Below are 14920 nucleotides of genomic sequence, written 5' to 3'. Positions count from 1 at the left end.
CTGCTCCTGGAACTGCCCAGCCCTGTGGCTCCCCAAGGTACATGGGGCGATCTGGTCAAGATGGGCATTAGCCTCAGGCCATTAATTCCCACTCTGACTGCTCAGCTGAGCACCAAGGTGACAGCAGGAGTGGGACATAAGGATCTATGCAGCAGCAGAAACACCAGCAGGGGCCACATGTTGAAGTATGAAGAAAATCCTCAATAGCCCTTCAAGGAAACATCACAGGCTACTGCATTTCAGCTGTTAAAGGGATTATGGTGACCTTCAACATGAAGAAAGAAAGAAAACTTAGGAAGAATTCTTCTTGAATTTAGCTAGATGGTTCTTTTCTCAGAGTTTTCCTCCCTGACATGGAGATCTGGGCAGTTGTGACAATAATCATTGAAGAAAATGTGTTGGAAAGTAGCTGGTTAAACTGAAAGATGAGAGTCAACACAAGGACAAGTTCCTGATGAAGTTCTGCTTGGTGCCTGTGTGGTTTTGGGGCAAGTAGGCCACTTGCTAAAGGATAGAATTCACTGAAAGTGTTGCTCCTTCCTATCTCAAGCCCTCAAGAGTGTGCATCCCATGAGTACAACACACCTGCTATGGGTAAACTACTCCCACTACCAGCATCAGCGTGGAACAAACTCTGCTGGCACCCCCAGCCTCACCTGGGGAGAAAATGGAAAAGAGAAATGTTCCCAGCAGCAGACATTGCCCTGCAGGAGAGAGGAGTCATTTTCCTTTCTTCTCCCTGCCTCAAAGGAGGTTTCATCTGTCCTGTGTGTTCTTCTCCCTCTGAATTGCTTTCACCAAAGCAGAATAAATCATTCATGCAAATCTGAAAAGCAATTTCTGCATCATTTGTATTATGGAAGATTCTCCACAGAACTATTAAAAGAGATTTGGAGATGGTTTGGTATGAAAAATCAGATTTTTAACCAATCACACACTTCCATGGAAAATATCCCTGTACACATAATACCATGTGTGGTGTGTGTTCCTGTCTGTGTGTTTAATAGAGGGAAAAAGGGTACTCTCTCAAGACTAAGATCCTGGGTTTGAGCTCAATATCCTCTATTTTTTAGCCAAACTAGAGCATTATACTGAGGGAATAAAAGATTTTTACCTGATACAATCTGCCATCAATTGAAAAAGTGAGTTTTGCTCAGTTACCTGAATTCTCCAGATCTTTATAGGCTTCTGTCCAGGTCTTGGCCATGTTTGCCAGTGTGTACTCCATGATCTGGATGTCGGTGATGGGGCAGTTGCACTGAGGGAACTCCTCAGAGCACTGGCAGCCGCACTGGCTGTCCCGGCAGATGTACTCGCCCTCCCCGTTGCACATGATGTAACTCAAGGCAGACTGGACAAACTTCTCTTGTAAATATTGAGGGAAGATGATCTGGAGACCTGGAGAGGGAACAAGAGGGTTATGGGAGGAAAAAAAGTAAATTAAAAAGTAATTTCAGGTATTTATTCCTCAAAACCTGTTTCATTAGCAGTTTGGGAAAGTTATGGTGAAGAATTAAAAGCTGTCATGAATAAGGAAGGTACCACCTGCATCCCTCCAGGGCAAGTAGTGATTTAGCTGAGAACAGAGCCCATCTCGTGTGTGGGAGAAGGGCGACAAGTAACTTCTCTCTTCCCAACACCCTTTCATCCCATTCCCAGATCCCAGCACATTACAAAGCCCCTGAATGCAAAGCCTCCCTTAATCCCAGGTGTGATTGTTTTTGTCTCCTGAAACCAAGTGCTAGTTCAGAAGCAATGAGCATTATGATGCTCTTACCTGTTTTGAGAGACACTAAATGGGTTTGGTAGCACAGAAAAAAGGAAAATACACACTGAAATGGAAAATAAGAAGGAATGGAAAACAGAAGAAAGGTAAATAACACAAGAGTGGATTTGTAAAAGACCCTCACAGAGTTAAGTGCCCAGCTCCCACAGCATAAACACAGGAGTTGGGTACCTGAGCCTTCACAGCTTGCTCCCTGCTAGGAAGGCTACTTGCCAAATCCTATAAAAGTGCAAATGGATTTAGTGCCAATGATTTCAGTGGTGCTCAGCAGATTTACATTAGCAGGGAGATCTATCCCCTTGTCCTTTCTCCATGGCAAGTGTTTGTGTATCTATCCATCTGTGCAGGCATTAGTGTAAGTGCACCCATGCTCAGGTACCAGAGGACGTACTAAGAGTTTAAGTGTTTGCCCTGTGCACAGTGTACATGGTTTTCCATCCTGTCCTCCTCCAGACTATCTATGGATCTCCCTGAGGATTCACAGCTGTTTGTTTCTATCTGGCAAGTCCTGCCTGTCAGCCCCTGTCAGCGTCTGTGGTGCAGAGGCAGAGGACAATGACTCCAAATGAGCCTTTAACGGGACCCCACTTGGAAAAGGCCAGGGACTTTGGAGTGGCAGCAAGAGGAGTTTATGGCCTGAATGGCAGCACTGAACTCCAGTGTAATGAAGGCACGCGGGTCAATTACCCATCTGTTTGTGTTTCTGCTGTGCTGAATTACTGGATTTGTGCCTGACAGCTCATGGGAGTGGAATGAAAATCAGACAATAATTCAGAGGATGAGAGTATGCGGGAATGGCAAAAAGGGCTGTGACCCCTTTCAGGTGTGCAGGTCCGTCTCTGATGGGTTGTGTTCACCTCAGACAAGAGAAAAGCCACGGGTGGTGACCCTGGGACCCCTATTGCCCTTTTGCTTTTGGATCCAGAGATGCACTTCAGCCTTAATGAGGTCCCTCTGGAAGAGCAGGTTTGGGGGCTCAGGAGGCTGTGGAAGGCCCAGGGAGCCCTGTTTCCTCTCCCCCTGGTCTAGGTGAGCACCATGCTTGGTGGCAGCAAGCTGCCCTTCTGCCTGACCCCACTGGCAGCCTCCAGGCAGGATGATCTTGGAGCACTGTCCAGCTGGGAATATGTTTGTGACACTTGCACAGGGAAGGACTTCAAGCCTGGCATTCGGTGGCACTGTTTCCGCACAGATCCTGCTGCCTTTTCAGCTTTGCTATTGGGGACTGGAAGGAACACACAAAGAGCTGACCAGTACAGCATCCCTGCAAACACCTCACAACTGGCCTGCAGAGGATCATCATTATGAGGTCCCTTTGGTCTTTTCTGAGATGTGTCTCAACAAGAAGCTCAGATTTCTTCCTGCTGTCTTCAGGGTGTCCTGAAGGTCAGCCTGTTCTAGGGATTGTAATGATAAGACAAGGGGGAACAGCTTTAAACTGAAACAAAGTAGGTTTAGATTTGACATTAGGAAGAAATTCTTCCCTGTGAGGGTGGTGAGGCCCTGGCACAAGGTGCCCAGAGAAGCTGTGGCTGCCCCATTCCTGGGAGTGTCCAAGGCCAGGTAAGATGGGGCTTGGAGCAACCTGGGATAGTGGAAATTATCCCTGCCCATGGCAGGGGGTGGAACAGGGTGAGCTTTAAGGTTCCTTCCAACCCAAACCATTCTGGGATTCTCTGATTTATCTGAAACAACCACAACAGAGGGATGGTCCCTTGTCAAATCCTCACATGGATATTAGTGATGGTCCCACCTGCCAGGATCCAAACTTTCCTTCAGGATGGAATGAAAGTGCAGTGCTATTGGAGAACTGATCCACAAAGGGGACTGGAGAGCCTGAAGGCAGCTGTACTCACTGAGCTTTCAAGCTCACATGAGAGCAGAGCTGGACTTCTTGATGTGCATTGACTCTTCATTCATGGTCCAAGTCCCATGAATACATTTTCCACTCTGCTTCATGGAGGAGCAACCTGCTCTGGCTCTTCAAACATGATCAAATGACCTCAGGCTCTTAAGTTCTCCATAGTTTCTCTTTGAATTTTAACTTGGATAAAGCACAACAAGCTGTTTGGTCTCATCTACGAACGATCCTGACTTTGGAGATTTTTATTTTATTTTTTCCTGGAGGGAATAGGGTGAAAAAAGCCACTGAAGTTTCAGGGAAAGCACTTCCCATTCCAAGGGACATCCTCCATGCATTCCAGCAGATGCAGAAACATGAATACCCTGTAATCTCCAGAACACAACACGTTCTAACACTTCAGTGCTTCACGTGGATACTCTCTTTCTGCCCATAAAACTCATGCTTTCTGAAAAAAAAAAAACATTTCCAGGATAACCTCCTCTTGTAAGAAATAATATCATGTTTAAGGGGCAATCAGACCTCTTACCTCTGACCTAGCACCAACTTGTCAAAGCACTTATATAAATACTTAACTTTATCAGCGGTTTTGCTTTATCCATCAGTTACCTGAAGCATTGGACAAGAAGCACACACTCAGAGCTGTGTTTGCACAGGTGACACCCAAATCCAGCCACTCATAGGAGCACCAGTGTGCACACTCCAAACACAACCCCCTGACTTTCAAACAGGCTGTAGGGCTTACATGTGACTCACATCTTCCAGCCAAGAATTTCCTTGTGGAAGAAATCAGTGTTACTGAAATACAGCTGTGCCTATTTCCACAGAAGTACTTTCATATATATATATATATATATATACACATAAATATTCACAGATTCCTCATCATCCCCAGACAAGGGTAGATTCATATCAATTTTTTTGCTTTAGTTTTGAGCACCTCTGTGATCAGACCTCAGCAAGAGATTTTACAAGCACTGTGCCAGCAGCAGCATCTCACCAAGTCCTGGAATCCTCCCTTTCATGTGTAGTTCTAGCCCATGCCCAGGGACTAAATATTGCTGCAATTCAGTGGGTTATGGTTGTCAGTAAAGCACAGGTGGCATCAATCTTTTGAGACCACTGCTCTGGTGCTACAGTTTCTATCTGTAAAGCAGGAAAGCTGTAATCCCAAGGAATATAACAGCCCCACAGAGCAGCTTGTGCTAGCTGGGAAAGCCCTGCTGCCAGCCACAACCCTAATAAAATATCCCAAATGCTGTGCTGTTCTCGAACAAATTTATTTGGGTATTTCAAACATTCAGAAAAACACATATATATTCAATCTTTCACTGTTGTCTACTGATGAAACAACCTCCTGTCAGCAGCCAAGAAGAGAGGCAAGCTGGTCTTAAAAACTGGAATATTGGACCATTTCCATGGGGACAATCCCTCAATCCAAGCCAGGGGGCACAAGGAATGGGCTCATCCCCAACAGCAGCCTCAGGAGATGATAACAGATGCACACAGTAAGTTTGCTGCTGACTTGAATATCTTAGGTTTGAAGGTAACTTACTGATCAGAGGGGGAATTCTGCCACTTTGTAAAGCATAAAGTTCCTCTTTAAAAATGAAGAGAGGCACCAATTTGGTATAAGTTTATCTTAGATAACTACAGGCAGCATATGAAGTGTCTGACAAGGGAACATGTCCTTAATTCACCTAGAGAAACTATTAGAGAGAGATGTTGGCTTTAGACTGTATATAAAAGGCTTCCTGCATTAAAAGAGGTAAATTTCCCCAGCTCTAAATTAAAGCTATTTGAAATATTTTCCACAGAAGAGTTCTCTGTTGAAAATGCAGTTTCATTGAAGCATTTTGTGAGAGCATGTTGACTCCAAAAGCACTTTTGACTTTCTAAATGTATTTTTTCATACTCCCTCATTTCACTGCACTGAAAAGCTGAAATGTTTTGTGCTTTCATTACCATTCTGCCCATTTTGGTCATTACTGTTCTGCCCATCTTGGAAAAAGCTTTAATAGTAATTGTAATGTAAATTCTAATGTTATACTATCATATATATTATATAGGTATATAATATATCTCTCTATGTAGTTATATATGTATAATATAGAAGGGTATTTACAGATCTATAATAATATAATATTAAATATAGTAATATAATATATGTAATATTATGTAAGTATTGCATATAACATGCATTATATATACTATTATAATATATGACCATATTTGATGCAGCAAATGACCTGATATGCAACATTTCCTGTTTATTGTTGCACAGGTTAGAACAGCACAGAAGCATTATACCTCACTGAAATAGTGCTATGCTCCAATATTGACATATACTGTCAATAACACTATCGATACAACAGGACGTGCCACTGAAATTTGGATTTCCTGAAATTTTTTAAGGTGTTGCTTTTTTCAGTCAAATTTTCCAATTTCTGCCCAGGACACTTGTCCAGGGAGCACAAATTCCCCTTTTCCCACCACGTTGCTGTAGAGCTGCTGGCTTCTTGCCCTGCATCACCACAGGGATCCTGCTCCAGGAAGTGCTGGGAAAAAGGGAGACCTTCTGTGGCTCCTGGGATAAATACTGTGTATATATGTGTATATATATACACCCCAGTGCATGTCATGCATACTGGGCCCACAGGATACTGGTTTATAAATTAGTGATTCTTTCCTGTCCCAGTAACCACAAGTGCAGCACCAGACACCCTGCACCATCCTCCCCTGAAATCAACCTGCCCAAACCCTACATGAGTTCATGGAATCACTTAGGTTGGAAAAGACCACCAAGATCATCGAGTCCAGCTTTTGACTGATCACCACTTTGTCAACCAGACCATGGCAATCAGTGCCACAGTCCACCCAGTCTCTCCTGAAAGGCACAGCTTTGAAACCCCAACTCCCAGGGCTGGGCGGCAGCAAGTTCAGACAGAGAAATTCTCCCTGTCATGAAGAAGCTGCTCTTTTATTGAGCCAGGCTCAGAGCTGGAGTGACACAAAGGCAGGAACATGGATTTCTGTCAGCAGCTCATGCTTGGCTGCTGATCAGATCAGAGGAGACTTGGTCACGATCCATTACCTGCTGCAGCCCTGTGACTAATTCCTAATGAGGCCTCTCAGAGCAGAGGAAGGATCCTGGGTAATTATCCCAAGAACCACACTCCAGATTAGGTAGAAAATGCAGGTGGAGCCTTAAAGGTCACTTTGATCTATTAGGAAGAGCTCCTACCTTCCTCCCTTCGCTTGCTGTCTCCCTTGGCTTGGCTCCAGCCCCTCCCTGCACGGGGTTCAGCCATGGAGCATGAAACCCACGTGTGGTTGACCCTCAAGGTCCTCTGTCTGCTCCCATCAGAGATCACAGCCTCATCCCCTCTGTCTCCTAATTTTCCCCTCTTCCTCCACCTCCTCCCCCATCCCTTGGTTTATCTCCTCTCTTGTAGGATCAGATAACCAATAGAGGTCTATTGATTTACCCACTTGTCTGCCTAAACCCAAGCTGCCTGCTGATTTAGCTGCTTCCCCACTTATCTCATGTGTCATCCTTGGGTTTTCATTATCAGCACAGTGTAAAAAACCCCTCAAATTGCTCACTGTTAATTAGGTAAGAACCAGAACTCAGTGATTTGGGTAATCACTGGCATAGTGAAAACAACTTGCCTATGATTTTTAATGGCAAATAATAACAACAATAATATTATATCCACAACATTACTTGGTAAATGAAACCCAGTTTCTGTGAAACCAAAGATTAAAACAGCACTTGCCAAATTATACTCAAAGCGGAAGATGTAATGTAGCCTATTCATCTGAAAAATTAAAATTTGTGCAAGTACAAGGATTCCAGAAATAAAACCATCTGGGCAAATGAGCAATTAAATACCACATTTCCTTATTTTGTAAAAAACTTGGGAATAACCTTCGTAAATTACATGCCCAGTGAATTTCTTCCTTCTACTGAAGCTGACTTCTTGCTAACCAGCATGTATTTATTTATTAATTCAGCCATGACCTCTATCTGTTGACTTCTGGACTAGCTCCCCATCTGGGACTGAAGCCATGGCTTCTAGCATTCAAATAAAACCTCTGTGACTTTTCCCAAAGATTATGGTCATTAGAGAGTCCCAAAAGCTGATATGCAAACCTCTTACACAAATCAGCGATTCGGGAGGGATGGAGAGATGGGGGCAGAATTCTCCTTCAATATTGATGGAAGAGGTCACATTTTTTTATGTTGGTGTGTGTATCATACACAGAAGTCCATCAAAATTCAATGGCAGAGGGCACTCAGACACTTCACTGGGGTCAGCCGTGGCTCTGCTCAGCTGAGCCTCATGTGAAGCCACCAGAAGCTTCAGGGAACTTCCAGACACAACAGTATCACAGCAAAGAGAAGAGGGGAAAAGGCTCAGAAAAAGGGCACCCCTCTCCCATTTCCACCCCACTCCCTGGTTCCTGGGCCCTACCTTGCAGGTGGAGTTTGCTCTCAGTGCTTTGTAGAAGGACAGAACTCACAGAGTCCAGATTGTCGTAGCTGTTACAGCCCAGGGGGCCGGTCCGAGTTTCTGTTACCTACACAGGATGTAGAAAAGAAAGAATGTTCCCTTTGACTGCAGCCTCACACCTTCCCCAGGCTTTTAAAATCTTTCAGTTCAAAGGACTCCTTGTCACCAGCTGATACAACCCAAAGCACATCTTCCCTAGTTGGGAAAAAAGGCCCCACCCTGCACAGACACTGCTAATGTTTGGCGCAGTGGCAAGCTGAAAACTCAGAATGAATTGTGGCTGCTCTCTTCAGGGTACCTCAGGTTATTCTGGGCTTGGCAATGGGATCCTGCTTATTGATGTTTCTCATAGACGATCGCCACTGGAGAACATCAGAAGCCTGTAGAGGAATTATTCCCTGGCTTCTCTTATTGCAAAGCAAGAAACAGAGATGGATTGCCAGCCCACAGCGGTGCCTGGTGCTCCCACAACAGACGTGAACACCAGCCCTGTGCTGAGGATGGATGGAGGCACAGATGACCTGCAGTGCTGCTGCTGTTGGTTTCCAGCCATGGAGGAGAGCTGCCCTTCTGGAATTCACCACAGGTGATTATCTGCTGTCACTGGTTCAGTATCTCAACACAATCTCCCATCCAGAAGGGAACAGACTCAGCCATGAGACAGCACAGAACAGTAATGAGAGCTGAAACCTTTCAGAAATGGCTAACAATGATGACTCCATCCACATCACCTTCCCTGGAGTGAACTCAGCAACAATAAAATCCCTGCCCAGTGTAGGATGATTGCTTTCAGAGAAGGCAGCCTTTGCAGAGCCATTTTCCCTATTTTGTATTCTCTGAGCAGCTTCCCTTTCTTCCTGCTGCAACCCCCCAAGCTGTCTCTCAGTCCGTTTCATTCCAGATGCCTCAGTAATGCCACACTGAGTTTTTCACCTTTTCTTGTAGCAAATTCAGCTGAGAGATGTTTTGCAGCCTTAGACCCCCAGGAGACAAATACTCCTAGGTGGCACAGGGTTGTTCATTTCACAGACCTGCCTTTCCCTTCCAACCTCCATAAATGATCTGGGTCCTCTGCTCCCTCTCTCCCCTTCAGAAGTCACTGTCAAATTTAGTGAAAGTCTCCCATCCTACACAGCCACCACACTGAATGCCCACCTCTTTCCAGACATTCGTGGCCCTGGGAAAATCAATTCTTCAATTGAATAAGAGAAAAACTAACCCTGGGAACAAAACAACTTGTGACCAAAGATATCAGACCGGCAAAGTCCTGCCCCAAATCCTGGAGAATCCGTATAGACACACAATCTTTTGCCACTTCCTAAGGCAGTGTGTGGTACCTTAATTGCTCCGGTAGAGATCTGGATCTCATGGAGTCTCCTCATGGTGCCATCACGATCTACAAAGTAGGAGGACGCGAGCTGGTGTAAAGCTTCAACGCTCTGGGTGGCGTTTCCTGACTTTCTGTCGAGGCGGCTTTTGTCCATGTACATGGTTAAGGCCTCCTCTCCTGCAGCAGAAAGAAAAGGAGATTTCAGGTTGCCAGGTAGGGCCATCTTAACAGGAGCAAGTGGTGTCATCTACTGCACCTAGAGAAAGAAAAGTCCGACACCTAAAGCACTCTTGGAGGAATTTGCCCTTCCTCGCCAGCACCAGGACCCCAGGGGGATATAGAGAAGCCTCCTCCTCTATCCAGACAGCAAGGCTATGTCCACCAGACAAGTAAATCAGCTCCACTGAATTGAGTAGACAACATTTTGGATATTTTTTAGCCAGCAGAGCTTTGACACAACTGCTGGAGAGGATTCAGCCCATCTGTTCCACTCGAGGAACATTCTCTCTGTGGGTAGTGCCTCTAGAATGATGCACACCTGACAGGACAAGATCCCACTTTATGCAAGTCTCTGTGTGACCTGATTGCTAGAAGGAAAACTGCAAAAAGAATACAGTGTGTGGGTAGGTACAGTGGACAAATAAATGTTAGTTGGGCCTCTTCAACTTCCAGTGGCCTTGCAAAGGGGAAGGGAAAGGGGATGAGTGAAGAGAAGTAATCAGAGGAAAGAGTAAATAAGAAATTTAATTTAAACTAACCACCCTTACTGCCTTCTTTCCTCTCCCAGAGTCTCATTCAGGGAATATAAGTGGAGAGTGAAAATACTGTACTAGATACAGGACAAAAGCAGGTGATTTTGAAATGCTAACCCAGAAAATCTGGGAGTGAAGCAGTTAAGAACTGATAAACATCAGCAGAGACCTGAATGTAACAAAACATATCTGAAAAGGACATGAAGCCAAGAAGGCATATTTACCTAACAGTTCAATTTGTGCTGGGTGAGGCATGTTAAAATCCAGTTCATTCTTAACATAAGGCTGGCACTGTCAGAGGTCTAAAAAGGTGGAATGCCATCCTGCATCCTTAACATGTGAAACTTGGATTTTAATAAATGAAGAGAAGACACAACTATGGGAGGAATGTGCCATTTCTACATAACTCTCCTAATGAGAAGAATGGTGCTTGTTCTTATTTGATAGATGAACCACTGATGAATTCACTGCCTCTGGCAGTGATAGCATGGTCCAAAAAATATGTACCACCACTTTCAAGATCAAAAAATATTTTGGTCTTCATCATCTTTGCATAATTTTTTTTTTTTTAAGAGAACAAGAACTTATTTTTCTTTAAAAATCTTGTTAGCTGAAATAGTTTAATTCATCCAAATTACTTCTTTTATTGCATATCTGAAGAAAATAACCCAAAATCCCGGTAAGCCCTCCCCCTCACTTTCCCTGGAAATTTTCCAGCTTTTATCTGAAAGCCAAATGCCTGAAAACAAACCAAAAATATTCTGGATGAAAATCAAAATATTTTTATTAGATTTCAGTTTTTCAAGCAATAGTTGTGTTGAGGATTCAGCCTTTGGCTTTGAGATGAAAAATGGACTTTTTTTTTTTTGTGGAAAGAAGGTACTTTTCATCAAAAGAATTGATCAGTTGAAATCTTTTAATTGGCTTCGCAGGACCCAAGTGGAGAAGTTTGGCATGTAAAACTTTGTCTTTAATATTTTGTTAAAAATAACAGACTGGCCTTTGACCACGATCAAAGCTGTGGTAGTAACAATATCATCATTGTTACCTCTCACAAAAACACTTTCCCTGGAAAATTACCAGCTTTGATTTCCTTTCTGACCATTACCATTATTGTGTGTTGAACTTGTGAGGAGACCTTGGCAGGGATCAAGGCTCTGCCACATCAGGCTCTGTCCACACAAACAAAGTTAATCCATCTTCCAGGGGATTTAATCCCCTGTATCTGATGAGACACAACAGGTGAATACAACAAACAGCCCACAAGATACAGGTAATAAAATGTCTGTGGTTAGTGTGAGGGACAGTGGTCACTGCACCGACCACTCTCAGTGCCTTTTCAAGTTTCATCTCTTTGTGTTTTTCAGGAGGATTTGAAAAAACTTTGTCAGTTTTCATGAGTCAACTCATTTGCCACTGAAGAGGTTGGATCAGTGTGAAAGTGTATTTTGAGCCAGAAGTTTTGGATCTCTCATGTAACAGAGGCATTTAACTGCAAGGAGATGCAGTAGAGAGAAATGAGAAATGATGCTTCACCACCATTTTGTGAGGCTGTGGCAGGAGAAGGAAGACCTGGGATAATTCTCCCCTTAACTGTGATTCACAGCCATCAACTCTTTATCAATTCCACCAATAATTGGAAAAAAACAACTTTTTCTGGAAAAAAATCATGCCTTATATTAATAGCCAAGGCACAAAAATCCAGCCTTTTTCATTCCAGACTAGCTCATTTTCACTAGAGGAATGAGGCTGGAATGCCTTGGCCAGAGGGCAGGCAGGAAGCCTGGGTGGAATCACATCAGGCAGCAGCACTGGTGTCAGATCACCAGCAGATCTCCTTTTGGATTTGATCCTTACACAACACAAGCCAGGCACTAAGAAACACAACAGAGAAGAGAAATCTGTGCTCTGGGGCAGTAGGGATCAGTGATTTCCCCACAAAAGCTGTCATTTTTTCCTCCAAAGGAAGAGAGAATTCAAATCCATGAGCGATGATGCTTTTTCCTGAAGGATCAGTGCTGTCCCTAGGATTGAGAGGTGCTGAGCAGGGACACTGCTGCTGGAAACCTAGTTTGTGTAGCTCTGTGCAGAGCTGGAAAAGCACAGCATCCCCATGGAGGGGGCACACGGGAAAGCAACTCTTGGATCAAGAGAGGTTAACAGAATTTTGCTGCATTATTAAGTCTTAATTTCTCCTTTATTAAATGAATGCTATGTTCAAAGTTGTTTTTCCTTGAGGGCTTTTCCTGAAAATTGGCTCTCAGCTCCATCCCAGAGCATGGATGCCCTCAAAGTGACCCTTCACCAGTGCCTTTGTCAGAACCACACTGGAGCAGACCTGGGTTTTTACTGGGCTCTCAGGGGACCTGGCTGCTCTGTAGGTTGAAAGGCACCAGAGCTGTTCCTCCTGTGGCCAGGTGTGGAAATTGCTGTGTTCAGGTGCTGCTCTATCTCCCACCCTCCTGGGGCCCGTGCAGCAGCTGGCGTTTCAAAGCCAGACAATTTCCTGTGTGTTTGTCACTCGTCTGCCACCTCCTCAGACACCAGGCTGAACTACAAACAACTGTAACCCAGGGCAGAACTGCTTGTAGCTCTGCTGAGGAGACAGCAGCTCCTGGGAGAGCCAGTGTGCCAGGACACTCTGCTTTTATATCCCAGAGCTCTTGTTTAGCCCACAGACTATGATTAGAGCGTGTCTTCCGTGCATAATGCATGCCCAGCTCCATCTACATTTTCCCTGGGACTGCCATTGCCAAGATAAATCCTCCTTTTCTCCCTGCCATTGCTCACCATGCTTGAGGCTGGTGGAGTGTTTAGCTCTCCCCTCTAACACCAGTTCTCATTACAAGTCTCTGCATATTTAAAGTTGTTGTGTTGTAAAATCAGGAGAAGAAACAAGTCCCTGTGAATAATTTACAACCTCACCCAGGCAAAATTAAAAATATATTTTACCATCAAAGGCCTTTCCTATTTCTAATTTCCACGGATGTGAGTGGCAAGAAAAAGAGGAATGTCAATGGAGAAAAAGTAAACCCACCAAAAAAAATAATCTCAGTTTCCTTGGCTCTCTTGGGCTCTGTAAAACATCATCCTGAAAAGTGAGTTCCTCAAAAAAAAAGCAGTACATCTTTACTCAGACTTCATTAAGGCCTGATGAAAGCAATCACTTGTGCTCTTCAATGCTTGGAAACCCCCTTTCTCTCACACTTCTTGCTGATGGAATGGACTTGTTCAGGTGCCTGGACTGGAAGAGCAGCCCAAGGATCTTTGAAGGACATTACCACACCAAAGGCCGTTTGACTGCAGGGGAACTGTGCCAATTCACCCACCACCTAATTCGTGCATGAATCATACGTACACATCTAATCTCATCCCAGTGTCTGCAGAATGCTCTGGGAACAGACAGATGGCCAGAAATTCCTCAAAGTTCTCTACAAACATGGCAATGTGGCAAGGCTTGAGGTGAGGTACATTAGAAGGAGCAACAATAACAAATTCTGAAGTAAAATTGAGCCTTTAACACTGCAGAATCCTTCTCACAGATAGTAGTAGTAGTAGTTCTTGGAAGAAAGTAGTTCTTGGAAGAAGAACATTTAAATGAAAGAAAGCCCCACCCCAAAGGGGGAAAAGAATAGTGAAAATAATACTGAGGGGGAAAAAAGAACCAGGAGCAAATAACAATAGGAGCTGCTGATTTTCACCCCTCCAGTGCTCAACAGTTACTACTCAAAATGTTCCTGCAGCACCACCAGCATCGCCTGCTCAGGAGTTCATGGCCCTCCAGGGCTCTCCCTGATGCCATCCCTGACACATTCTGTGCACACACAGACCTCTCTGCAGCCCTTGCATACACATTTTGAATTTTACTGATCTGCTGTTTTTGCAGAAGTCTGATCCATGGTAATGCATTCAGCCTTCTGACCATCTCTTCCCCTCTGTTCACGCTCCCTGCCCAACTCCTTGATCTCCCTTTTCCTGGAGCTCTTTAAAATTCCTCCAGTTCCAGCAAGAAAGGATGTTTTTCCCCCTGCGTTTGTTTTCATCCTGTAAAAAAAGAGGGATGAACACATTCTGTTGTGAGGCTGAGGGCAGTGGTGCAGGGCTGGCAGGACAGTCCCCCAGCTGAGGGACGTGTTTCTCCTGACACACACGGTGGTCAGAGCAGCACAGGGGCACACGTAGCACAGGGGCTGAACTCCCACCTCACACTCTGAATTCCTTTGTTCTTTGGGCTCTGGGTACACAGCTGGGCTTTGGGAGGGGGAGCTGCAGCCTGGCCTGTGCCCCCACTGCACCAGCATGGTTTCAGAGCCACAGGGTTATTCAGATTGCAAAGGACCACAGTGGAGTATTTGGTCCAGCCTCCCTGCTTTGGCAGGGTCATCCCAGAGCACATGGCACAGGACTGCATCCAGTTGGTTCTGGAATACCTTCTGTGAGGGAGAATCCACACCCTCTCTGGGCAATCTGTTCCAATGCTCCCAAGAAAGAAATTCTTCCTCAAGTTCAAGTGGAACTTCCTGGGCATCAGCTTCTGCCTGTTCCTCTTGTCCTTGTGGCTGGCACCACCAAGATGAGCCTGGTCCATCCTCTAGGCACCCCCGTTTAGATAATTATACTCATTAATGAGGTCTCCTTTCAGTCATCTCTTCTTGAGACTGAACAGCCCCAACT

General features: G+C 44.7%; 1 protein-coding gene across 1 annotated transcript in view; it reads right to left on the bottom strand.

Annotated features, from left to right (window-relative positions):
- The window catches only part of BRINP1 (BMP/retinoic acid inducible neural specific 1), a gene marked incomplete at both ends in the record, with an annotated part of 58464 nt that overhangs the window by 10694 nt on the left and 32850 nt on the right, over nucleotides 1-14920 (bottom strand). The window contains 3 exons of the mRNA XM_082295018.1: nucleotides 1162-1398; nucleotides 8126-8231; nucleotides 9502-9671. Of these exons, the coding sequence (XP_082151144.1) occupies nucleotides 1162-1398; nucleotides 8126-8231; nucleotides 9502-9671 (513 nt within the window). The remainder of the gene's footprint in view (nucleotides 1-1161; nucleotides 1399-8125; nucleotides 8232-9501; nucleotides 9672-14920) is intronic.

The sequence above is a fragment of the Coloeus monedula genome (assembly GCF_965178545.1).
Source record: "Coloeus monedula genome assembly, chromosome: 21".
Lineage (NCBI taxonomy): Eukaryota > Metazoa > Chordata > Aves > Passeriformes > Corvidae > Coloeus > Coloeus monedula.
This window is presented reverse-complemented; position numbering and strand designations above follow the sequence as displayed.